This window comes from Populus nigra, chromosome 8 (assembly GCF_951802175.1).
Source record: "Populus nigra chromosome 8, ddPopNigr1.1, whole genome shotgun sequence".
Lineage (NCBI taxonomy): Eukaryota > Viridiplantae > Streptophyta > Magnoliopsida > Malpighiales > Salicaceae > Populus > Populus nigra.
In genome coordinates, this window is record NC_084859.1 from 18037308 (window position 1) to 18064541 (window position 27234).

Sequence of the window (27234 nt, forward strand, 5' to 3'; positions counted from 1 at the left end):
TTTTCAACATGATACAGAAAATGGCTCGTAAGAGATTAATCAAGAGTCTAGTCAGATATTTAAAGGAGACAGGTCCCGATCCCCCCTGCCTTTGTTTTGGTTCCTATTGCCTGGAGAATCGATCTGGTTTCGGGATGACTGATGCCACTAGCTAGCTACATGAGCAAATACGGATAATTAAAAAAACATGGAGTAGATTATGAGTCTGTAGTCCTTTTAGTTTTGTAAAATAAATTAAATAGTCATTTTAGTTTCAAAAATAATTAATTAATCCCTATATTTTTAATCTATTTGTATCTTCATCCTTCCCGTCAATTTCATGTGCCAGTTACACTTTTCATGGCGGCTGAAACAAGATAATACTGCTGGGTCCATTATGCATGCAGTAGTCAAATTCAAAACAACTGGAGGAAACCAAAAGTAACAATATATATATATATATATATATATATATATATATATATATATATATATATATATATATATATATATATATATGTAGGTTATTGACAACCGCGAGCTGTTGACGTGCCGCTGTCCAATACTGACCGTCAATTTTTCAAACCGCATGCCACTATGCATTTGGACATATAAATGAACTTTTGTTTTGGTTTTCAGGTACATAAAAAAATATTAAAACCCACACGTTCATTTGTTCATTATACACACACACACATATTAAGTGAGTAATATAAAAAATATCCATGTAGTGTTGCTAAAAAAATTCAGTTTTTGTTTTAAAAATGATTCTTTAATATCATATTATAATTTTGATAATCAACTTGTGGTTTTAATATTTTAATTAAATTAATAAAATTAAATATAATATAGTTTTGGTATATAAGTTCCAAGCAAAACTAGCTTCGTTTAAAATGATGTATTATCATTTATTGAGTTTCATATGATAATTTAAGTTTTTAAGTTATAATGATTATTTTTATAGTATTAAAATTTTAATGATCAGATAATTATAAGTTTGGATTTTATCACTTTTTTTTAAAATCGACACAAATAGAATGAATTTATATAAGTTTTAAATTTAAGAAGCTTTTATTTATATAATATATTACTAAATAATAAAAAAATTATTTTTGAAATCCTATCTAATAATTAAAATTTTAAATTAAATTAATTATTTTATTATAAAACATACATCTCCCTTTCAAAAGTAATAGAAAAGGTTAATTATAGCAAGATTTGTCTTCGTGCAAAGAGTTGTTTTAAAAAAAAAAATATTTGAGCCAATTTTACCCTTAAATATATATTAAATTCACAACCTATATATTTGGATGAGATTTCAGGTAAACTCATCAAAATTAGTTATGTGATTTAGAGCTAATTTAGTATTATAGTAATAATTATTTTTCAAAGTATTTTTTATTTTGAAATAAATTAAAATAATATTTTTTAAATTTTTAAATTTTTTTAATGTCAATATATCAAAACGATGTGAAAACATAAAAAGATATTGATTTAAAATTAAAAAAATTAAAAAAAATTAAAATTCTTTAAAAATATTTTTAAAGCACAAAAAAAAGAGACCCTTAGAAATGATAATAAGTTTGTATTTGAATATATATTAACTTTTTAAGCCACATTCTTTTCCACGTATAAATCACGGGATTAATTCTGATGAACTAGTCTAAAAATCATGTTAGAACTTAGAATTATAGATTAAAAGTTTAACGTGTATTTAATAATAAACTTGGCTCCATTAGGGATGTAAGAACAAATTGGAAAAAAAATACCCCATTATATAAAGATAAATTAAACCATTGACCCAGAAGAAAATATATGTGAAACCCTCGTCTAGTCATCCTAGAAAGAAGGAGAAGAAAATCATAAATCATAAAAGTATTTGTCTTAATTGCACTTGAGCATGTTTAGCTCTTGTGTTTTTTTTAGTTTAATGTGGGTGTCCGGATCAGCTTGCATGTACCTCGACTAATCCCACGGGCCCTGAAGTTAACGATCATGTAAATCTCCAATGGCCATCATATGAGTAACTACAAGGCTTGAACCTGAGACCACAGAGGAAGCAAATCTCTTGGTCCCAAACTCTTATCACTGGGTCACCACCTAGATGGTTATGTTTAGCTCTTGTTGTCTATACCATGTTGTGCTACGCATATGACGCTTTGTTGCGAGATTAAATACATTAAATTGTTTGGTAATAAACTATTGTATTCTGATATTAAGAACAAGACTTTTATAAGAATCAATAATCAAAACACTACATATTTTTCTAAGTACTAAACAATTTAATTAAGATACATACAAGACGAGGACTAATATACTTTAAAAAATAGTTAAGGTTAATTAATTTTAAAATATTTAAGGTTATTTAAATATATAATTAAATATTAGTCAATAACGATATATAAAAAAAGCTAATTAATTGTAAAATATTTAAAGTTACGTTTATCTTTAAAATCCATGTTAATTAAAGTAAAAAACTAATATACATATAGCCTGTTTTTATAAAATATATTTTACACTCTCAAAAACTAAGCAAATGATTTCTCAAATTCTTATCAATTTTTTTTTATTTTTCTTTTAAATCAATAAAACTAAATAAAATGGACAAAAAAAACTTCAAAATAGACTAAATTTTTTCTCCAAAAATAGACATAACAAGAATATTCATTGGGCTCGGGCTTGGTATCCGAAGCCCAAAGTACAACAGGGGACAATGAGAGATGGACTCGGATGTTGTAGCATGGACACAACTCTATAGAGAGCATGGGCTCGGGCAAGAAGCCCGAACCTAACATGCTTGGGTCCAGACACACGTCTGGATGCATTTCTCACCTCTAAGCCTCACACTCGCCAGAGATTTTTCTGAGACTCCACGTACGTATAGGTCTCTTAATAATTTATATTGATCTAATATGTATTATTTTGAGTAAAATATAACTCAAAATATCACAAAGATAAAATTATTCTTCACTCTTTCTTCTCCTTAAAATGATAAGATTAATAAGCTATAAATACAACATAAATCATTGAAGTCAAAGGTTCACAATCTCTCAATTCTCTACTACATATATATTTTCAAAATATTTCTCTTTAGAATATTATTACATTTTTCTCTCTATAAAATTAATGATTTTATCATTGAAAAGTCTTCATATTCATCAAAATAAACTTTTTAATTACAAGTGTCAACTACCAGTTATATAATTTACCAAGTACCACCTGCTACTACCATAACTATTAGTCACTTGACTTACCAAACATCACAAGTTGCTACTACAACAACTACCGATAACCTAACTTCTTAAACATAATTTGTTACCAATTACCAACAATCTAGACTTTTCATATCAAATCATCAAATATTTAAAAAATGAATTAGATTAATTGAACATTAACCAATTATTAAACATATTAATCTTATTACTGAGCATATGAGATTTTGATACTCCTGGGGAAAAAAATGATAAAAGTTAGAAAAATCAAGGTCGACAACATACTCTTAGGTAGCCAGCTACTGCCATACATATATCCGTTTTAAAAAGAAAACATATTTAAATTGAGCTCGTAATCATGAAGGATGCTTGCTTGAATATCATAAATATTCTTAACCGATCTTTCACCATCTTAAAAAGCTGGCAGTACATCTCAAATTTAAAACCTCAAGCTAAACGAATATTATCTTTATCACTTAAAACAATTAACCAAAGATTTATGCTATATCGATTCTACATTTATTTATTTATTTATTAAATGAAACATACTACTGAGCTACGATCTCTACTATACCGATCATATTTTAGGCTAAAAGCTTACATTTACGGGATGGATTAACGGGTCAAGAGTCACCGATTTTGAAAATGTAACTTTGAAAGTACTGTTGTTAGTCCAAGCCTCCATAACTATATGCCGAGAAAAAAATCAAATAAATAATTTAACCATAGTTCTAGCAACTAGCTCTATATACGTAGCAGCCCATACAAGAGATCTCGATCGAAGCTTCGGATCTTATACAAGTTCAATAAATTTACTTCAGATTGTGTTGATGTGAAAAGTACAACAACACATGTCAGATATATTATTAATCTACTTACACATTCATTTTTTATATATACCAAAAAAAAAAATTCTAGAAAACGTTGAGATATATGACAAAAGGATCGTATCTTGTAGGTGTGGTCTCTACCAACTACTGTTTCCTCGACATCTAATGCTGAAAATTCTGTGTTTGAATGGAAGTGTGTGTGTGTCTGTCTAAACACGTGCTGCGACCAAGAAATTAAAGGGCGGCGTCCTCTTCTTCTTCTAGTTGTTTTTTTTTTCTCGGTGGGAAATTGTTAATTCTCCATGCTATTATTCAGTATTCACACCCATGGAGCTTCTTAATATTTTAAACCATTGAGTACTGCTGAACGGAATCAAAGTTTGGTCAAAATCAACCAACATATTTAATATCGTACGTAATATTCATAGAAACAAGACTAAAGAATTAATTGCTTTGATGTTTTTATTTCTTTAACTAATCATACAATTTTAGACTATCAATTTTTTTATATTGAATAGATAAGATGGATTGCTCGTCCACTGATCAATCCATTTCCAAGTAAATAAAAGAGCAATATACCCAAAATAATTAATAATTTATATTCAATATTTATTTATTGAATCTTTTTTATAAATATACACACAACTAGTAGGGTACTATATATCTGGCGTCTTTTTACACACACACACACACCACCCTATGTATTTAGCACAATTAATGGCATGACACCATCCTTTGTATTCGTAGAAAGAGACCCTAAGATAGGATTTATCATCAAGGTCTAGAACTTTATTCTCGTTTTTCTTTTATATAAGATTTTAATTAACTACTTCTATTAATCCTCATGGGTTGGGATTAATTTTGAGTTTAAACTTTTAATCTCGATTAAGTTTATACGTGCCGTTTACGCCACCTACCATAAGATAAAGAAGCTAGACTCACGATTAATTAATTAAGCGTGCCGCCGCCTTATTGATATTTTGAGAGAGCCTTATTGATATTCTCAGAGTTCTGTTAATTCAACCTTTATTTATAGCTAGCCACACACTCGCACATCCTCTTACTTCTATTCTTTCTCTCTCTCGTGGACGACTACACCCTATTTCTTCCTTTTAGTTTCATCTTCAACAGCTACCGCTGCTTCTTTCATGTCTTTGAACATGATCAACTCTTATGCTTCTACCGACTTTGAAGGTACTAGGGGAAATGGATTGCTGGGATTGATGCAAGAGATGCAAGCTCCAGCCAGTTTAAATTTTGATGACATCTCTCAAAACAGAGGCTTTGTTGGGTCTGGAATTGAGGGGAAATTGGGAAAGAATAAGGGAGAAAAGAAGATAAGAAAGCCCAAGTACGCTTTTCAAACAAGGAGCCGAGTTGATATCCTTGATGATGGTTATCGATGGAGAAAGTATGGTCAAAAGGCCGTGAAGAACAACAAATTTCCCAGGTAACTATATCTTTTTTCCTAACTAATCTACTATACTCTTTAATTTGTTAAACACGACATGTATGATTTGCTTAATTATAATTTTTTTTTCTCAACCTGTGAAGAATTCGAGCGGTAGCAGATATAGTTGAACATTAAAGTATATTGATATGCTTTGAGGTGACAATTTTTACATCTATAAATTATTGAGAAAAAGGTATAAAAATCTTCCAAGCATCATTTGGGCAATTGAGGCCACGGCTGTTGTGATTTGGGGGGCTCCATTCCTTTTTAAAACAAATAAATGAACTTGAGAGGACACTTGTAGTGTCCTGATTTATGAGACTCTTATCCTGCCAATCTTATAGTAAACCCTGAAGGCCATTATTTTTGGAGTATACACGAAAGTAGGATACTCATAAACTTTGGGTATTTAGGGGCTTGCGCGAAAACGGAGGTTGAGGGGGCAATGGCCGACAAAATCTTTGAAAGATCATTTTAGTCCCCCTATTTTCTTTTCTCTGCTCGACTTTCATGCATATTCTTACAAGTCCTTTCACTTTATCTCGTTTAAGAGGACTGAAAACCCAAGAAATGCATCTCTATTTTTTAGTTTTTTTTTTCAAGAAAGTAAACAAAAAATAACGAAAGAGATTCGATCTAGATGTATATATGCGTGCACGCAACATTATGGCTGAAGCTTGACTTTTTCTTTCTGTAGTTAATTTTAGGATCATTCGTCCACGTGTATTTGCTACAGGCTAATCCAATAATTACTTCCCTTTTTTTCAATAATGGTAGAAAGGGAGGCTCTCATATGTAAAGAATGGATTTGAGGATTCAAAATGGGGAGCGAATTAATATTAGAAAATACAGTGGAAAAATATCATTAGTCATGTGCATGATGCAGTACTACTTTGTTTATTTTTATATTTGTGTTTTTTAAAAAAATTAAAAATTTTTATTTTTTTCTTTATTTTAAATTAATATGTGTTAATTTTCAAAATATTTAAAAAATATATACATTTATAAATGAAAAATAATTTAAAAAATAATCACAAATACACGCTCAGACAGCTTGGTTACGTACTGATCATTACGAATTAGTGAAATATTGTCAGCACGTAATATATTCCTCACCTTACTTGCCTCAGTTGAAGTAGCTAGCCAACGACAGGAAAGTGATTCATATTCTATCTGATGAAGGTATATATGATCTGGAATAATGAACAATCTGGATGATGGAAACGTCAAGTATTTTAATTATTTAAGGAAGAAGATATCACTAGGTTAAGCTTCCTTGAGTTACAAGAATTTGATCCCGTTACATTTTGGTGAAAGAAAAAAACTGGATGGTTTCCTAGAGCTCCATATATCTGAAGCATCTTGCTCAGCTAAACTAACATATATAGCTTGATTTACCTTAAAACATGAGTGCATATATAAATCTTAATTTGTTTTCTGTGTCTGCAGAAGCTACTATCGGTGCACACATCAAGGGTGCAACGTGAAGAAGCAGGTTCAGAGATTAACAAAAGACGAAGGAGTCGTGGTGACAACCTATGAAGGAATGCATTCTCATCAGATCGAAAAGTCTCCAGATAACTTCGAGCATATCTTGAGCCAGATGCAAATCTACTCCTGATCCTTCTAATTAAGTCCCTAGCTAGGCCTATATATCATCGTTACATAAGGAAATTATGGTATCGAGATATCCGTAGACTTTTACATCAATAAACTATAGACAAATTAAGCCTCAAAACGCCAAAAACAAAACGTTCCATTAATTATTTTGATTTTATGTATTCACAACCCATCAGGTGTAGAAAATTCTATCTCACTTCAATTCATTGTATACTAAGAAGACGTGGTTTTATCGAATCCTTTCACGTATATTGCTTGATGTACTGCGACTTGGGTCATAATTGCTTAATTCTTCACATCTCAAAATTATGCTAAATTGGCCCTCTGAATAATCATAATTAATAAATTATGCTCTTGTGATGCAGGTTTTAAGTGTAAAAAGGTACGCGTGGTAGATTCTGAACATAAAAATAATGTAGTTCGGTTCAGTATAATTAAATTTAATTTTGGATAATAACAACAACAACAACACCAATAATAATAAATCTAAAGGGTATAATTCAACTGATCAGATCCTAAATTTACTTTTTAGGGATTATCAGTTCAAGTTTTATGAATTTTAGAATTACTAAAAGTTTATATGATTATTAATTTTAAAACTCGTAAGATTAGTTAAGATATATGCTAGCTTGAATATTTATATTTTTATTAATAATAATAATAATAATTTCTTCAGATCCAGCGCCTTGGCAATTCAGGCGCAAGCCAGGCACGCGTTGTCCTCGGTTCGAGGCCTATCCACGTGATCCTGGGCCCTGGCTCATTCGAGCCCGCCCTTCTCTTTCTTTGTTCAACGTCGTCTCTAATCATTTCAATAATTTTCACTTACGGGTCTTATTTGACGTCCTTCTTAAATGAATCCTTCGTCCCGATATTATGACAAACAATATGAAAACAATCAAATTTTATTTTTTCCTATTGACGAAAAAACTAAAGAGCCTCGGTGTTTCTCTGTAAAGTGAGACTCATTGCACTGTAAATTGATATAATGATACTTTTGCCTTTCATAATAACAAGCAAAAAAGAACAAATTTAAGGCTAAATTATATTTTCATGGGTTTTAAATGGTACTTTCAAATTGAAAGTGGGTAGATCGGTCTCTTTAATTTTTTGCTGCACATTGGAATTATTAATTTACCCCTATAATAAAAAAAAATGACTTCTTAATAGGGGCTTCATGGTCTTTTTGCTTTTTAAAAATAATTAAAAAACTAAAATACCTTTAAAAAACACCATACATGCTATTTAGGGAGGCAAGTATTCTTTTAACAGATAAATGTTATAAAAATAATGGTTAGCAAGTATGGCGGAGTCCGATAACAAAAAAATAGTCAACCATCTTGTCTTTAGAAAGGTAAAGGTCATATGACAGTGCAGTCAACAAGGTGGAGTGTGCAATTCAATTTGTGGTGGTTTTGTGATGACATACTATTTTTCTACTATGCTATTTTCTCTCTTGTGACCTTGAAATTCACATATGATATTTCAAAACTCAATCGTGTTTTTTATTTGTATTTATTTTAATTTTAATTTTAATTATTTTGATTGTTATGTATGTTGATTTTTAAGCCTTTTGAAGTTTCTTTTTCAATTTATTCCCTCAAAATTATTTTATTTAATTTGATCATTGTTATTTTTATTGTTGTTATTTTTATTATTTTTTTTAATCTTGTTCCTCATAATTTTATTTCATTTAATTTTTGCATTTGATTTTGGTCTTCATTATTTTCATTGCTAAATTTCTTATCCCTTTACTAGTTCATTTTTTTTTCATTTTAGTCTCTGATTATTTTCTTTTATTTAGTTTTTATATCAAATTTTGTTCTCGTTGGGTTGATTGCTATTTGTTTTGTTTTAAATTTTTTTTATGATTGAGAATCTTGCTTTGTTATTTTTTTATGTTTTCTTTTACAGGTTAGTCACGATCTTATGATCGAGGTCACTAATTCTGAATATTAACCTAATTTAAGTTTTTTCTAGGGTCTTTCATTACAAATTGATTTTTTTTCTTTCAAATTTATCATTCGAGGGTTATTGGGCCTTGAGCTCTGTGATATGTTTCGCTTTTTATTTGTGGAATTATTTCGATTTTGTATCCCAAGTAATGAGTTAGTTAAGTTAGCCGAGTTTTGTGATATTTTTACATTCTTTTATGTTGGGTCACCTTAGGTTTCAGGCATGTCAAGTTAACCTAGATAGACTCTAGTTTTTTTTCCCATCATTTTTATTGTTTAATTTTTTTTATCCATGTCTTATTTCATATGTAGCGGACTAGTCAAGTTAATCCGGGTTGACTAAGGTTTTTTTCTTTGATGTTTTTTTTATTAAAATTGATTTTTTTTTCAACTTAAGCCTTTAATATTAAGTTATTTGATCTTGAGTTTTGTCGTAGCGTGATCACCTATCTAATTTTCTATGAAATAGTGAACCACCACCGTCAATATATATTAGAAACTATAAAAATATAAAACAAAGTATAAATTTTCAAAAATCTTTTTCTTCTTTTATTTTTTACTACTGTTCAAACAATGATTTTACTTTTTTTTCATTAAAATTTTATAAGGATTAATTCCCTTTCCGTCTTGACTTTTTTTAGGAATTCCACTCAGGATTTATTTTACAAATTTCATAACATCGTCATATTGAAATACAACATAACACTGAGAAAATAAAATAAAATTCAAGATATTAAATACCACTTAATATTTTAAATATAACAAAGCACCGTGTAAAAAATATTATATTCTCACAGGATACCTTTTATAAAATAAAATATCGTATTCAAAATATAAAGAGATAGATTACGTGTATACTCACAAGTCGTCGCACTCATAAAGTATAAATACTCTAATTAGTGAATATTAATATTCATAAGATGATACATCCTAAAAAAATAGGATGATAAAAAAAGATGGAGCCAAATTCGACAACGTTTTCATTATGTCATTTGTGATTACATATAAAAAATACTCTTCTACTTTTGGATTTTTTTTTAATTTCTTTCCTTCATATCATGATAATTACTCAAAAAGCACTAGAATATATATGAAAGAATATTTTGCAAGAAAGAAAGTGAAAAAAGAAGAAGAAATAATACAAGGCCATTCCACTACAAAATATCAAGATACACGGGGACTAATGCGCAACCACAGGAAAACTTGAAGTCCTTTTCTTTAAATAATGAAACTAGAATAAAAAAAACCGTGACCTGGCCAATGCCGCCTACCCAATGAAAGAAAAAACAGAAAAATCGACAAAAATTAAAAGAAAAGAAACATAGAAAAGAAGAAGAAGGGTATTTTCGCATATTCGATGGTAGAGGGGTAAACTTGTCAAATGAAGAACCGAAATTAGAGGTGGATTAGCCGGCCAACACACCACCAGCAAATAATAGGGTTGGTTGGTGCGTTGTAGCTGCGTTAATTAATAGCTGATTCGCTTCCCAGTCTCTGATCGCCCTCTCTGATGTATGCAGTCTCAGTCTCGTCTGCCACCAGACCAGAGCAGACATAAACCTGATCTAGCAAAACCTAGTAACACCGGAAAACACAATTATATATAAAAAATAAAAATATTTTCTTGTTCTACGATCTTATATTCCTTGCTTGCTTGCTTTTCACTCTCCTAAAAAAAAATCATGATCGCACTCTTTTGATTCAAAATCAAATCTAGAAAAATTCCATCTCTTTTTATTTATTACTGTTATCAGTGGCTGTCCATGGCTCTTCCTCTCGGCAAGTTAACTATTCTCGTCGGTGCAGGTCAGTTCAATTTGTTTGATTTTCAGTTCCTAATTAATCTATTGAATTATTAACTAATTTGATTGTTTTTTTTTAATTTCGGATGTTTGGAACACATTGAGTGAGTTTTAGGGTTTTTGGAGGTAAACCCTAGATTCCATGGTATAGAGTGTGTGTGTGTGAATATGTTGTTCTTTAGGTCTACATTTGAGGCGAAGCAAGTGTCTGTGTATGTGTGATAATGTTAGGAGGGGTCCTGTCAGTGTTAGTACTTTGGCACTTGAAAAAAAATTGGGTATTTTTTGGGTGTGTTTGCTTTCTTTGGCTCTACTGTAATTGCAACATTGGATTGGTGAGATTCTAAGCTAGCGTGTTTGGTGAAGGGATTTTGTTCTGTTGCATTGATGTCATCTGTCATGCTTGATTTGCAGTTTAATTACCCAGCTCATTTTAACTAGAACTGTCTTTTATTTTTATAGTTATTAAAATTGATTCTACTTGTTGATACTCGTCTTTGAATTGAGGTAAGTGTTTGGCTTTATTTGGTGCAAAAAAAAAAAAACTTGAAATTCACTCTTCTTGCCACTGGGAGTTAATTAAGCTGATGGGATAATTCTAGAATGCTGGGCTAGTTAGCAATTGGGTATTTATCTAGATAACTGTAGTGTCATGAAATGGAATAAGAAGACGTTAAAGAAATTGAAATATGTGTTCGTGGGGCAACAACTTCTAGGCCTTAGAATAAATAACTATCGTATTTAGGCCATGTCTTATTTAGTCGGAGAACTATGACAGCAGATAGGTGGACTACTGAGCAACACTCTCTCAGGGTACTTCAGTGACCGGCAATTAGTTGGACGGAATAGACTGGACATCACATTTTTTGTTACAGCTTGTTCCTTACCCCCAAACCTCTCACAAAGGTCCTGATCAAGCTTTCATAGAAAGCCTATCCATGCACCTTTCACCATTATTTCTACCACCTCATTGGCCCCCATGGTGATAGTCAATAAATCTCATCTCTGTTATGCATGGTTAATGTTGCTGTCTATTGTATCTTAATCAGACTGCAATAGGAATGTCCATCTGTGATCCTAGCCTTGATAAGCAAATTTATCTCATTTGTACCTTCAGATGTTTCTTTTTGACCCAAATCAAAACCATCCTCCGTGGAAATAATTTTCTTACTGAATTAGTTGTCTTTTGCTCTTTAGGTATTCTTGGCTCAGTTCTTGCTAAAGAGGGGCGGCTGCCTGATGTTTCTAATTTCGTTTCAGGTGCTTTCAAGGTACTTATATGACTTATTGTGAAGTCTTAGAGATGCACAAAGTTCATTTAATGTTTTGGGGTTTATCTTCATTGATAATAATGATAGTAGACCTGATTGCAGTATCTCCACTATTTATATCTTAATAGGTAAACTATGTTCCATCACATCTGCTGTATTTCCCTTATCTTTGTATTTTCTTTAAGTGGGAAGACTAGACATGCCTTTGCAATGGATAATATTTTTGTTTCCCAAGCCAATTGCTTGTCTTAACTGGCCTTTTCAGTGTCTATAGTGGAGCATGTTGGAAATAGTCTTGCATTGTTTCAATTCAGTTTAATCTCATGCCATTTATCAAATAATTATTTTCTTTTGTTTAATTTCTGGGTTTTTATTAATGTAGGACCTCCTCGAATGCAATACTATTTGAAAGCTATTGTGATGTTGTCACCTTGATTATTTGAACGCTGCGCATCAAATTTGGTTTACCACGTTGCATGTAACATCCATTGTCACATATTAACTGATGTTTAATCAACTCTTTGGATAAAATATTTTGTGCTGTACTTTTTTTTACTTATTACCTATGTCTTTTAGAAACAATAATGCAATTCAAAATGTAGTGTTAATTCTTGTCTATTCTTAGTCTATTTCTTGCTGATTGATAGTGATTTATCTTGCATCGCAGATTGCTTTCAGGCAACTTAAACAGGATGATTCTACTTCATCAGTTAGCAAGTCTAGCAAACCTCCAAACGACTCTTTGATGGCTCAGGTTTGCATGTCATCTTTATGGTTCTTTATAAGTTCTCCTGTGTTGAAATTCAATTTATAACATTTTTATGTGCTTTCATTTTTTTAATCATATTCAGTTGTAACTAATAGTGTTGTTGGTAATGATTATGAATGCATTTTAAAGTAACTAAACTAAATCTTGTTTAAAAAGTAATTTTCATGCAATGGACTTGTTGTTTTTTTTTTCCCTCTCCTTTTCCATTTGGTAGCAAAAGTAAAAATCTCAACGTGACAGGATAAGGTGGCGGGCAAGAGTAGCAATGCTCATTTTGCTGTGCTTCCATTTCTGGAATAGTACTTTTTACACTTTCTTTCCTGACATTTGTTTGGACAACCGAAGAAACATCACAACTCGTACTCTTTGAATGACTTATTCTGCAGGAATGAAATTTCTGTCAGCATTCTTTATTTTTTTTAATGTGAATATCTGAATGTTAAACAGTTGCTTATTGGAACTAATTTGATTGTTTGAGTTTAATTTCTTCAAATTGTCTTTTGTAATTATATGTGCTCATCATTTCAGGAAAATGAATTATAATTTGCTTTATGTTGGAAGTGTCTGTTAGAGATTGTGAAGACTGTATTGCATGTTTTGCAGGTAAACAGCCTTCGACAGGAGCTGCAAATGTTGGCATCAAGTAGACCAGTCACAATTGTAACTGCAAATGGAACAGGTTTGGATTCTGATCCTTCTCTTGCATCTGAAACAGGAGATGAGTTATGTTTCATTCATCTTTTTCTAAACATATATATATGAAATAAACTTATCGAGATGGAGATGGAACTTATCCCATATACACTGCAAAAATATGAAATACGCTAATATAAATGTCTCTCCTGCTCTTTCTCAAAAATCAAGCTTAAGTGTGTTATATAATGTCGAGTTGGATTTTCCTTTCCAGTTAAATTTTATGTTCTCTTGCAATAATGAAATTTCTTAAAATCTATTATGCAATGCACACCAGAATAAATTTATTGACGATTCTTGTAATCTCCACTTTTCTTGGAGGGAGAGTGGTGTTGTAATGCTGTCAGTCCTAAGTCATAATATACCTGAAAAATTGATGTGCCTATGGATATCCTTGTTCTACTCAATCTTTTACCTTCCATAATGCATGGTATGTACATAATTGAACTGTATCTGATTTCTCATTCCTCAATGGCATGCTTTGATGGTTTCATGTTTTGACCTTCAATTAAAGCTGTCTCATGATGTTGTATACATGTTGTTGTGCGCATGGGTTTTCGTTTACTTATTTTCTTACCTTTTAATTTCCAATTTGGGAAATGTACATAACTGAAATATATCTGGATACTCAATAGTATGTTGTGTTGGTTCATTTTTAACCAACAATCAAATTTGTCTTTGCTGTTATACATCTGGGTGCATGAATGCGAGTTTGTATCTCTTTGCAACCTCATCTCTGTATAATCTCTCTAGAAATCTTAGACTATCTTCTTAATTCTTGATATCAAGTGCTGTTCTTTCATATAAGCAATAACTTTTTACTTACCTGTCTGTGTAAATTCCTATAATGTATTGTAGTTTTGATTATGCACTTATTCTGGACTGTTCTCTGACACGCTATATTAATATGCAGGTTCTAATAAATATGGTGTAGTTGTTGTGGTGGTAGTTGTTGGATACGGCTATGTTTGGTGGAAGGTAATGGTTTTCTATTTTGCTTGATAATTTGACGTGATGTGTATACAGGCACAAATTTCTAAAACCAAATGATATATAAAGATCTGATTCATTTTTTTGGTATTACAACATTAAAATAGAGTATAATTAATACTATCAATAATATTGTAGAGGTCCTGAAAATATCTTTCCTCCATTGAGATTTGAAGTGCTGTATTAACCAAATTCAGCAATTGGAAATAATACTTAAGATTATAATCACTATACTGCTTGTTGATATATCTTGAGCTTCATCTTGTTCTTTGGTTTGACTGGTGCTTTATTTTTATAATGCTGTATACTTTCAGGGTTGGAAACTTCCAGATATGATGTTTGCAACCAGGCGTAGTTTATCTGATGCTTGCACTTCTATAGCCCAGCAACTAGAGAATGTTTATGCATCAATCCGGGTAAGCTTTTGAACTTTTTGTATCTTTTATCCATCTAATAAAAAAAGGGCTGGAACTTTTCGATGGTTGTTTATGGAATTTAAAATATAGAGCGTTCTTATCTCAATGCAAATTCTTTTGGTCTGTAGAGTACCAGGAGGCATTTATCTTCAAAGATCGATGGTGTGGACTCAAATTTGAATGCTGTTGCAGAACTGACAGCCAGCACTCAAGAAAAGGTGGGTCTAACCTAGTTATTAGCTAATATGTTGGTGCAGTAGCTGTACTTACATAAAAAATATGTCAACACCTGTAGGTTATTGAATTGCGAGAAGATTCAAGTAGGATTGGCAATGATGTTCGATATGTTCGTGATGCCGTTGAAACTTTGGTGATCAGTCTTGATACTCATATTTCCTTTTGCCCATCCAATCTTTATAAATTCATTCTAGATGTGAAATCAAATGCTTATTTGATTCATATTCTTTTTTATTCTTTTAGGAACTAAAAATTAGCAGAATTGAAGGGAAACAGGTAATTATCATAACAACATCATACACAGTGCTATCAGTTGTTATTCTACCTGTGGTTATTGTTATAAATTTTGATTTTATATCAACATCATATGCAGTGCTATCAGAAATTATTTATTTATTGCACCTGTGGTAACTGTTGTTGATTTTGATTTATGTTTAGGATTTGACGACCCAAGGAGTAAAGAGGTTGTGTGACTATGCCTCCAGTTTGGAAAACAACTTACTTGAAGAGAATATCCAGGCATGTCATCATCTTTTTGTTTCCTTTTGGCCTTTTCAATACTCTGTTACTGAACTTTACCGTTCACCATGGTCCACAAATTCTGCAGACTTCAGCATCCAGTTCACGGCTAACATTCTCATCAAAGGTAATATTTTTCTTCTGCAATAGGGCATGTGTTGGATAAAACATTGTAAATAAAGTAGTTGTTCTTGTTATTGGAGACACCATATCTATATTTCTAAACTAGATATTGTCTATTTTACTGTCTTGGTTAGTGGGGAGATCTGTTTAAGATTGGAATTTAATTACTTTTACTGGACATGCCCAGGCTGAAGCATTCTATTATCCCAAACCAGAGGCCACATGCTTAAAATAGCTTTGCTTAAGTGCTTGCATATGTTCCAAATATGGTTTCTGGTGCCTACAGTTTTCACTAGTTTTTGTTTTGTTATTTACCAGGCCGGGGCATTGCCTGCTCCATCAAGTGAACCATCAACTCCTGCTTCGATTGGATCTCAAGAGGTTTGTTTACTTTTGAAATTTTGTTGTCTGTGGCCAAAATAAATTTCTGCGAGCATCAATGAGAGATTATATTGCGACTTACCCTGTTTTCCAGTCCATGAATAAGCTAATATAGCCATCTTACAAGTTTAAAGAATTTCTCTGTGACTTTTATTCCATGCTAATAGCTTGCTTGATGTTCCCTTTTTAGTTTTGTTTTTTACAGCATAGGATAACTTCTCTGTCTGGAACACTTCCCAGCACTTTTAAGAATATAATTACCTCAATTTCCTTTCCTTGATTTTTCCCTTTATCAGGTTCAAAGGCCCCCTCGTAATGCTGCATCACCCTCAAGCCAGCAGGTTTAGCTTGAACTTCAATTTGCAGTTTACATCTTTTTTTTTAATATAATTTCTTGACATCTAACTTTTTTAACGAAACATTTCCGTGTTTCCAGAGAAGTAACGGGATTTCAGGAGTGGCTGAGCTTGCTAGCGGCCTCGGGATTTCTAAAGGTATCCTTACAGAAGAAGAAACAAGTAATAGAACGAGCTGGTTTAAACCTGCATTTCTTATGAGAACGCGAAGCGCAACAAACAGTGTAGTGCAACAAACAAGTTCAAGCAGACAGCAATCGTGATGGTTTTTCCATTGAAAACCATTTTATTTCTGTGCGGCAATTAGCTTTACTCTGGGAGGTCCTTGAAGTTTGGTTGTTCTGGTGATACGAGCCTCTCCCTATGAATATAAATACCAGGATGGTGCTGAATTTTGTAGAGATGCTTATTTTGTAAGGTCAACTATCATTTTTGATATGTACAATGTAGGTTAGGAGTATGAATAATTAATCTTAGAGGGGGGGGGGGGGGGGGGGGAGGGGTTCAAGGTACTTCTTAATACCTATGAGAATTCCCGCGTAAAAGGATTGCGTCAAATAATTATGGAAGAACTCTCCTCGCAATGCCTTGAGCTTGACGAGGAATTCATTTTTTCGATGTGTTGATACTTGGAAGTGTGTGTCGTTGGGGCCGACAGTTTTTGGTTTAAGACTGTTAGGCATTCTCATTCCTTGGAACAATCAACATGATATCGAAGACCAATAGAAATAATCTTTCCAGAATGGTACATTATCCTGCTTATTTGGTCTCTTGCAGCTATCTTCCAGAAATGTGTTGTCAACATTTTTCTTACTTTACCGGGTTATATTAATTTTTTATTTTATTATATCTTACAAAATACTATGATTAAATACTAAATGCTAAAATTCAATAAATCTCCTACTAAATGCTAAAATTCAATAAATCTCCTACTAAATGGTGGAATCGGCAACAAAAGAAACTGAAAGATATATAAAAAAAAGTGTGAAAATATCTTACCTTGATTTTATGGATTTTATTTGGTTGATTTTTATTTATTTATTATATGATAAAAAATAATTTATTATCAATTTAATATTAAAAGATAAAATTGAATAAAAATCTCTTTCTAAATAATAATAATTAAAATAAAATCTTAAAAAATAATATCGCTAAGAAAAAAAACTCAATTGCACTATAATGGACCTGACCTAAAAGGAGGCCAGGAACGGTGGCTCGAGTGATACCTATGCGTGTATCTTTTTTTTATCTTATTCTTTCTTTTGTTTTTTGTTTTTGAAAAAAAACATGAAGTTTTAAAATCAAATCACTGAGACAAGCTTGCAACCTTGTATGTGTACCTGTGCTTCAACCAGATGAATTATCACATCAGTTTGTTCTAAGACTTTTAAGATAATATATTAACCATTTTTTTTTGTTAGTTTAGAAAAAATATGGCGCCCCTAGTCTTAAACTCGCAATCTCAAGTTATTTTCAAATTTTAATCACTGAATTATGACTTTTTTTTTAATTGTCAGTATAATATAATTTTATGTTTGCAATTTTGTAACAAAAAAAAAGTGTAAGAAGAGAGAAGCGACAAGGAAAATATGTTAAAGTGTTGAAGCCTGGTTGGGTCGAGGGGCCAAGTTTCCTGGGGACCACGAGTTAACACGCCATGGTCTACCCTCTGCAACCGAGTTTCATTGGATAATAACTCGTTTCCCGCCAATGAAGCACTCCTTTGGCGCGCTAACACAGAGAGAGAAAAAAAGAAATAGAAAATGATGTTAAAAAAAAAGAAAAATCAGATCAGTTACTACTTCTATTTTCCATTACAAACATAAAGTGGATTTCTAGTGAGAGAGAGAGAATGGAGATAGTCAAGCCTCAATGGAAGAAACCTCTTCCATCTGCAAACGACGTAGTTTCCACCCTCCCTCTCTACCGCTCCGCTCCCCCTCTCGAAGTCAGATTGGAAGATTTCGAGCTCTACGCCATCGATCGCCTCCGCGGTAACTTTTCCTTCTTTTCGTTACCTTAATTATTAACTAACCAATTAATTGCAATTTCTAGGTTTAATTTACTCACAGAAATCAATAAAATTGTCTCTTGATTTTCCAGTTTTAAAAGGTGTATCTGACGGACTTTCTCGCGGAAAAAGACCGGAAGAAATGGAGAAATTAGTAAAAGATTTGTGGAAAGCAAATATGAGGCATCCACTGCCATCTGAAGTTACTAACAAAGATATCATATCTCACTTCGTTTTACGTCTCGTCTATTGTAGAACGTAAGTAAGATTGCTTCATTATATAGTTATTTTATAGCCAACTTTACGTATTCTCTTCAAATTTTGTGATTATTGTTGGTGTGTGTGTCTGCCTGTCAGAGAGGAGCTGAGGAAATGGTTCCTTTCCAATGAGATTGCACTTTTTAGATACAGATTTCGGCTTCTATCCCCCGAAGCTCAGGTGAGATTCATCCATTCATTAGGTCATTAATTTCTTAGTTTAGTTAGTTCCTAGTGTCGGATACTGATTGGTTTGTGGTTTTGAATTTGCAGAGGTTGCTTATGGCCGAGTTTGATCTTCCATACAAGCCTGTTACCACTGCAGAATTTGAGGTTATTTTAATTAAATATAATGCGAAGGCATTTTAATTTTTTTTTAGTCACTCTTTGTAATTGCTTGCATGCTTTTTTTAAAAATACACCAATTTTTGGTTTTTGTGTTATTTTGACCTATTTTACTTCACAGGGTGTAAAGGAAAAACTGCATCTAGTTGCCCGATCAACTGGTCAGCTTAAACCCACTGGTAAGAGCAGATTGGTTGCTTGTTTCATTGTAATCCCTTCCTTTTTTTAATTATCTCTGCAGTAAGCAGTCGCTGACCATTTTAAATGACCGCAAGTCACTGTATCATTGTCTGGTTGGTTTCATATATATTAAGTTCTTTGATATTAGTTTTCTTCTCAATGGTCGAGAGTGAAGCAGATCACTAATAATGATAACATTTCATTGCACAACCAAAATGCTAAAACAATTCATGCATGAGACCAATTTCCATCTAATTCATTTTCTTAATGAATTCAGTGCTCAACTTCATTTTTCTATAATAGCCTTATTACCCCGCACATTCATTCACTACCACCTCTATGCAAACTAGACTAAGATCCATTCATAGACAACAACACACCAATTTCTGAGTTGAGGCATAATTTCAAAGGAATATGCTACTCACACCCAGTTGAATAATGAAAGGCTTTTAGATGTTCACATAGCTTGCAGTTTCCTGAATGAGTAGATGTTGCTACTCTTTTGCCCAAATTCAGCAATGTTGAAAGTGCACTGGTGAGATAACAAAGAGTGATTTCTGTTATCATCATCTCCTTGCTGTCAAATACCTATTAATAAGGCAGGCTGTCTATATAATTGGTTTACTTCATTTTATTCTGTTTTGGAATTTTAATAAAAATTAACCAACATTTTTGGTGGAGAAAAGTATGTTTCTTCTTACCTTTTGTTTTACATGTTTAGGGCTTAAGACCATAGCCCATCTCTGACAATTTGTTTTCATTTCACATTTACAATTCTAATCCACATCCTTTTTTTTATTTTCTTTCCTTTTTGCAGCATCTGATGCCATATTCTACAAGGTTTGTTTGTTTACCTCTGCTTGATTACTTTACTTAATCTACACAAGAACTATAGTCTTAGCTATTTTGAACTGAAGGTACCATTTGAAGAAGTTCCTGAACTTGTGGCTGGTCGTAGAGTCTTCATCTGCAAAGGCTATGCTTATGTTGCTATGAATCAGGTAGAGCGAATTCTTGTTTCAATCATGGCATTACACCTTGATAATGTATATCAACAATCTGTTAATGTATCTCTACTTTCATTTTCTAGGTTGTTTCCCTTGTTGTTACCCAGTTCCGCGGTCTTCTATCAAAAGCACTTGTTCTAACAAACAGGTGGTTATTTCTCAATGGTTGATGTCCAAAAGCTCCCTTCTATTTTTTGTTTGATTATCTGCGCTGATCTTAGTTATGCAAATAAAAGAACTAAGATTTTGATGTATTGAAAGAAAGGTTTAATGTCCATATTGTGTCCAAGGTCATGACTGCAACATGTCTTTCCATTGCTGCACCATACATGCTATGCACTTGCTTTTATAGAACGGGGTTTGCTTTCTTTAACATGGAAGTCTTATGTTGAATGTTTTTTGTTTGCAGAAAATGGACATCTACCATCAGAGAACAAGAGAAGGATCGCCTAACTCCTGTGGGTATCGAATCATGAACGTCTTAAGTTTAGATCACTATTTTTATTTTATTTTTAAAATGCAGTGCTTCACATGTAATTTTGGTGCCTTTTAGATCGTGGAAACCCTATGCACAAGCTATCTGGGTCCTGACTATTCTCAGGTTCTTTGTTACCTCTTATAAGCTCATTTCTGCTGCCTTTAGATCACATGGTCAAGTTAACAATGAAGAGTTTGGTTCACATCATTTGCAGCCCAAAGAATTTGCTGAAGTATCAATTAAAGACATTGACCAAGTAGCTAAGAGTTCATTTCCCCTGTGCATGCGTCACCTGTTTGAAAAAGTGAGAAATTCTGATCATTCAAACAAGTTTTTTTACCAATCCTCTTTCAAGTGGGGATCTTTAATCTTTTATTTTCTCTTTTCCAGCTCATCTTTTTCTTCCTGCATAAAGTCGTTAGTTTTCAACCAAGTCTTCACAATTTCCTCTTTTTTTCATTTACTTCTCCATGAATGTTTGTGCAGCTCAGAGAAGATCATCATTTAAAGCATGGAGGGAGGATGCAATTGGGTCTCTTTCTCAAGGTTGTATTGTACTTTATACCTGTCTTATTAAACTTGTGCATATTAGCTGATTTAGGATCATTACTCATTCTTCCAGCTTGTCCTACATTCTATCCCCTCGTTTTGGTTCTGCCCTCATCATGCACCTGCAGAATTTGCTGTAGACAATCTCCCTTGTGGCTTTGTCTTGTTTCTTTTATTTATCTGAGAAAGAGCTGTATAGCAGTCGATAATGTTTTCCTTAACCTTTTTCGCCACACTTGAAAATTGTTAACGTGTTTCCTTTATCTGCATGTTAGGGTGTCGGATTGAAATTAGATGACGCTCTTGCATTCTGGAAAGCAGAGTTCTCCCAAAAGGTTAGTAGCTCAGTATAATCTGCACGAATATGTGCAAAATTGTGGTGTTAATTTAACTACCAATTTCTTATAGATGTTGCCGTTTGTATATTTCACTTTGTATGTTAGGAAGTTGCATTTTATAATAAATTAGCAAAAGGAGAGCAGATGTCTAGTAATCTCTCTCCATAATTAGCATTTTAGATCAACATACAATTTCAAGGTGCCATATTTTTCATATGATCTCTTGGTGCCTGGAAATCAAATGCTAATCAATAATGTTCCTCATCTTTATATCTTTTGTCCCCTTTTTGTAGGTTGGAGCTGAGAGGTTTGACAAAGAATATGCATACAGCATTCGCCACAATTATGGAAGAGAAGGGAAGAGAACAGTAAGATGTCTAGCCCATCACCATCATTTAGTATGTAGATGTTGTATGCGTCGTCATTGTCATGCTAGACTGGTTAGATTGAGATTGTGTATCATATTACAATTAATGCATCATATTACAATTAAGAAGAATTATGAAATGAATATGATTCGGAAATTTAGTAGCTTTAGAATTCAATGTCCTGATTGATATAATTCTTGGTGAAATGGTCTTTTGTCTCTTTTAGTTCTTTTGGAACTTGGTCTTCATTCCTCTGCTTGCATTTATGTTCATTTGTTAGTATATCATGACTGCCTAAAAAAATGTATTTTTTTTGTTTTTGCAGGATTATACTCCTTATTCCTGTCAAAAAATAATCTCATCAACTCCTGGTGTCGGAGATCATCATGGTTGTCCCTATCGACATTTCAGGTCACTTCTCGTACTAATGTGATGTTTATGATGACATGAAACTGGGCAAAAGCAAAATAATTTCTGCACTCGACAAGGGTTCAGTTTCTTTAAAATCCTAGTTACCTCAACGAACCTAATAACTATTTTGCTTGATTTTGTTATTAATATTTAGAGTATTTCATAAACCAGGAATTCTGACATTGAGTACTCAATGCCTGAAACTTGGTAGTTGATGCTTATAAAAAATTTATGCATTTTCGTTTTGCTGCCTGATTTGTCATTATGTAATGATGTTCATTTGACCTGACATGATATTTTGACTTTGATTTTGGTATGCTTAAGTTGTGTTAGTGGTTATGACAGTGAGGAAAACTTGAGGGCTGCACTCAGCAGAATGGGTGTAAATAGTGGTGCAATGGAGAATGTAATGGATAAAGTGCGAAACAGACATTATCAGGTTATCAGATTGTTAGATTCTGATTTTCCTCCAGGTTCTCGTATTATCTATTTTTAACTTGGATTTACATGTATAAAATTGTCTGCAGTTGGCTTGCACGTTAACATTTGAATCTATTCATGGTTCGTCATATGATGCTGGGATTAATCATCCTAACCAATATTTCAGTGACAGCCAAAAGTTTTTCAAATCTAAGGTACATGCTGATATGATTTATGAACTTTTATCCCATTCAAGTCTCAGAATGTAAATTTTGATACATTTAGAGTTGTTTTGGTGAGGATACGATGTTGAAATTCCACCCCAAAGGAACTGGGATCCAGCCATTAATGGGTCCACGCAAATATGTTGTGGTTAATATGATGATGCATTGCCCTGGTTGAATTATGGAAAACCGATTTGAATGGTCAGAAACGAACAACAGTAAGAGATTATGTAGTAGTTATTCTAACAACTTGTGTACAAGTACTTGGAATATATTTTTTTATCCTGCTTAACCCCACTGGGGTTGGAATGGCTGATTCAATGGAATTTAGTATTTGTTCCATTTGATTTTTAGTATATCGTATTGGTCTATGGCACTATCAAACCTTATGTTATGTTTACTACTCTATTCTGTTCTTGCGGTAAAAGGTGGCCTCAAGCGTTGTCACTTGAGGCATGCGTTTCTCAGTTCCTCAAATATCCAAGTCTGGAGGTCCTAGTTCACTAAATTAAAGAAATCCAGATGCCTTCTTCTATAGCTTTTAGGCTATATGAGAGAAGGTGGAAGCTAACTTTAACGTTTATCTTGCAGAACAATCCCTCTGGACAAGGAGAACCTTTGGACGACCGATCACCTATATAGGTTTGTCATTTTCTGGACCTAGGTAGCCTCTTCTCATCAGAACAGTTCATTACTTGTACTGTAGTTGTGCTGGTCGTGCCACAAATGCTAATTCATTGATCCAGATTTCATTCAAGCAAACCTAGCCTGATATTCCTCTCTACTTGGAAAAAGATGCAAACTTTTTCCACTAGTTGATGTAGCTAAAAGATGTTATGTTTGTCCTTTTGTTGCATGGAATGCCCCTCTATCTCCAATTACTCAACAGTTGTGTTCTGGTATGTCAAGGCCTACGCAAAGGCAGAGACAGGGTGGATTTCAATTGAACTAATTTTTCGGTGTCACCTGCATTCTCAAGAACTGACCAATTGGAACACAGAAGTGGTTGGCCCACCATTTTCGCTCCATAAATTGGTTGGGTGGTTTAGCTGGAGGATATCCCACCTGGAACTTGGAAGGGCCATGGTTTGTTGTCGAGTGAAAAATTGTGAAAGATGATGTATTATGTGTTATAGGAGTTTCCTTAACAAACAGAAGTTTAGACGAAAAAATTGAAGAAGTAGAAGAAATTGAGGGATAGAGTTAAGAGTTTACACTGCTAAAATGTCCAGTCTTACTGCTTAATGAGCATTTGTAATGCTTTTATACATTTTATTCCAGCTGCTAAGCACCTCTAACTGTTTCTAACTACTACCTGACTAAAATCATTAACTACCTCTACTACATGTTCAGGACTGCTAACTGTAACTAACTTTAACTATAATCACTGCTACTAATTTGCGAGCTTCTGCTATTACTAATACTACTCCAGCTTGTTCCCTTAGTCCAGTAGTTTGAGCTTTTGTAGCAATACCCCTTCTTTAAGAGGGTCCTGTTCTCAAGACTCTCTGTAAAAATCTAGAAATTAATCCCGATAACCTTGAGAATTTCATCATGAATTGTACATAATGAAGATCCTATGTCATAAAGCCGATGTTATTCATTTTCTTGGAGCTCTTTTTGGCACAAAGAAAATAGCACCCTAGCTAGCACCATTAAAAGAGAATTGCTTAACAACCAAATAATACTCCCAAGCATTGGCTTGCACATCTAGATAGGCTTATATGATGTTAAGGAATTGTCACCCGTGAAAATCCTTCTTAATCTTCTTCATATTGGATTCAGTCTCTTTTTTCTCATTCATTTCCTCAACATCACCCTCCTCTTTCTTCCTTCATCTATCATCTATATAATTCTCAGCTTTATGCACTTTCACATCAAAACTCTTTATCAAATCAATTCATAATAAACAACATTCTTTTCATTTAAAAAATAAAATTTATTTTATTTAAAAAAAAACCCATTTCTTGTTTCTCTCTAAAACTAATCTCACATTTAGTTAAAGAGAAGCACTTTACCTCATTGAATGTATTTTGATTCATTGTAGCAAGTTTTTGATGTGATGTGAATTAAACATAAACATTCATTTTCTTCATAGTGGGTTGAATATTTATTTAGTATTGGAGAGCATTGGTAATTAAAGGAATATCTTGCATTTGGAGAAGAGCTTGATTTTCAACGTGAAACACAATAAGCTTCATTGAACAAATGAAGCAAGTCATTTTCATAAATTCATGCCTCACGTTGCGAGCATGGATAACTTTGAAAAGTTTAGTCATTTTTTAGCAACCCTCCTTAAAAGAAGTTAAACTTGGATTGTCCCGATGATTGACTTTTGCTTAGACTACTTTAGTTTACTGAATCACAACATTGATTTCTTGAAGTTATAGATAATTTTTTTAACATTTATTCTTCAAATCTCTTGTTGTGTTCCTCCAAAGACTTCACCATATTGTTTTTCCATCATGCTTGTTCTTTGATTAATGCAAATTTTTAAAGACTGATGAATGATTGTTGACTCTGATACTACTTGTTAATGATTTTATTTAACAAACAAAATTTTTAAAGAAAAATCAAGGGAGAAGTAGAAGAAATTAAGAGAGATAAAGCTAACAATTTATACTACTAAAAATTAGCATGAGTCTGGCTTACTACTATTTCCATTGACCATGAGCTTAGTAGAATACCAAGTATAAAAAGCTTGATAGAGATTATTATAGGTTTTATATTGGGTTATAAGACTCTATTTACATATTCTTATGACTTTAAACACAAAATATCAATGTTAAGGATATTCGTCTTTATTCTCCCATTAATATTAATGTCAGAGATATCCTATTTCATATTAATATTGTGTAAGAGATATTTATCCTTTATTAATTTTATCAAGAGGAAATGACTCTTCAACCACTCAACTTCAGTAAAACGACAAAGTTTAGGGGTTATAAATACCTTTTAAATTACCCAGACAAAGGGTTCAGAATCTCTATTCTCAACAAAAATATCTTCTTAATTGCAAATCATTTGTCTCATCAAAACTAAGATCAAACACTCTTGTTTTTAAGAATAAATGCTCATTCTTTTATTTATTGTAATAATTTGCTTAAAGGTTACATACTTTATCATATGAAGGTCTTCAAATCCCACAAAAAAAAACTGTTTTGCAGGTTATAGGCTTTCTATAACAAGTTATAAGTCTCACAAACTAGAAAGAATAGACTATCTTGCTAGAACCTGTGATTAACCTATAATCCAACCGTTAAAAAGTTTATAACATAATAAAAAAATGCATGTGCGAAGCTACTATTATAAATTTCATTTTTATGTATTTAAATTAAAGCTTTCTTTAGTCTGCTATTGCTAATTCTTTGTCCTCCATTTTGGTTTCTTCATTGGAAGTTTCCATAACAAGTATATGATGGAAAGTCCCACAAATTAGCCTCTATGTTTATGGGATTTAGATAATATATTGTTAATTCTACTTGTTCTAGATGATAATACTGTTATCTTAATATATTTTTTTTAAAAAAAATTAAAATTTTTTAGTTAAATTATATTTTTATTGGTCATCTAAGTTGTCTTTAAACCTATCAAATTAATCAGGTCATATTGGATTGACTTTCAAATGTTTTAATTTTTTTCCTACTAGTACAATACCACTCCAAAACAGCCTCTAAAACTAAAATATATCGTTTCAATTAAAAAAAAAAAGAATACCAACCATAATAGATTTGTAGCATTCCTTCTAAGCTTCCATCTTACACCTCACTAGGTCTACCTCGTGCATCATCTTTTTTTATAATCGGTACAGTTAAAAAGACATCGATAAGATGAATCTAACAAAACTAAGAAAAGCCACCAACGATAATTGGAATAAGTCACACGATCAGCCCAAAAACAAGTGAGTTTCGATATGCTTTCGAGATCTTTTTTTTCTTTTTCTCTCTCTACTTTTTCTTTATTAAATCTTATTTGTTATCGTCATCATAGAGTTTCGTATTTTTTTTTCCTTTTATATCTCTCTCGTCTCTACTTTTTT

At 32.5% G+C, this 27234-nt stretch overlaps 3 protein-coding genes across 4 annotated transcripts; all 3 read left to right on the forward strand.

Moving 5' to 3' along the window:
• The first annotated feature begins 5006 nt into the window (after positions 1-5006).
• Positions 5007-7353, forward strand: LOC133701385 (probable WRKY transcription factor 75). The gene is made up of 2 exons (XM_062125285.1): positions 5007-5471; positions 6924-7353. Exons 1-2 carry the CDS (start codon positions 5170-5172, stop codon positions 7093-7095), a joined length of 474 nt encoding a protein of 157 aa, XP_061981269.1. The 5' UTR covers positions 5007-5169; the 3' UTR covers positions 7096-7353.
• Positions 7354-10474: 3121 nt separating this feature from the next.
• LOC133702409 (uncharacterized) lies at positions 10475-17044 on the forward strand. Of its 2 annotated transcripts, XM_062126760.1 has the most exons (14): positions 10475-10855; positions 12049-12122; positions 12790-12876; positions 13495-13570; positions 14498-14562; positions 14889-14990; positions 15119-15208; positions 15286-15360; positions 15471-15503; positions 15666-15746; positions 15835-15873; positions 16188-16250; positions 16547-16591; positions 16687-17044. In XM_062126760.1, exons 1-14 carry the CDS (start codon positions 10813-10815, stop codon positions 16867-16869), a joined length of 1056 nt encoding a protein of 351 aa, XP_061982744.1. In that variant the 5' UTR covers positions 10475-10812; the 3' UTR covers positions 16870-17044. The 2 variants fall into 2 exon arrangements, with proteins under 2 accessions (XP_061982744.1, XP_061982745.1); XM_062126761.1 differs by lacking the exons at positions 10475-10855; positions 12049-12122 and adding an exon at positions 12147-12250.
• A 1311-nt stretch (positions 17045-18355) lies between these two features.
• Positions 18356-24506, forward strand: LOC133700986 (probable DNA primase large subunit). The gene is made up of 19 exons (XM_062124732.1): positions 18356-18600; positions 18710-18875; positions 18975-19056; positions 19149-19208; positions 19342-19399; positions 20218-20240; positions 20318-20401; positions 20491-20555; positions 20817-20865; positions 20961-21008; positions 21100-21189; positions 21372-21431; positions 21710-21769; positions 22066-22140; positions 22466-22551; positions 22897-22990; positions 23079-23186; positions 23787-23837; positions 24085-24506. Exons 1-18 carry the CDS (start codon positions 18459-18461, stop codon positions 23835-23837), a joined length of 1401 nt encoding a protein of 466 aa, XP_061980716.1. The 5' UTR covers positions 18356-18458; the 3' UTR covers positions 24085-24506.
• Positions 24507-27234: the final 2728 nt, after the last annotated feature.

Bases quoted from the DNA above. Each gene is read 5' to 3' on its own strand.
- LOC133701385 (XM_062125285.1), top strand. From the start codon at position 5,170: ATGTCTTTGAACATGATCAACTCTTATGCTTCTACCGACTTTGAAGGT. The intron at 5,472-6,923 runs GTAACTATATCT...CTGTGTCTGCAG, and splicing joins AAGAACAACAAATTTCCCAG to AAGCTACTATCGGTGCACAC.
- LOC133702409 (XM_062126760.1), top strand. From the start codon at position 10,813: ATGGCTCTTCCTCTCGGCAAGTTAACTATTCTCGTCGGTGCAG. The intron at 10,856-12,048 runs GTCAGTTCAATT...TTTGCTCTTTAG, and splicing joins AACTATTCTCGTCGGTGCAG to GTATTCTTGGCTCAGTTCTT. The intron at 12,877-13,494 runs GTTTGCATGTCA...CATGTTTTGCAG, and splicing joins ACGACTCTTTGATGGCTCAG to GTAAACAGCCTTCGACAGGA.
- LOC133700986 (XM_062124732.1), top strand. From the start codon at position 18,459: ATGGAGATAGTCAAGCCTCAATGGAAGAAACCTCTTCCATCTGCAAAC. The intron at 20,402-20,490 runs GTAGAGCGAATT...TTCATTTTCTAG, and splicing joins CTTATGTTGCTATGAATCAG to GTTGTTTCCCTTGTTGTTAC. The intron at 22,552-22,896 runs GTCACTTCTCGT...TGGTTATGACAG, and splicing joins TGTCCCTATCGACATTTCAG to TGAGGAAAACTTGAGGGCTG.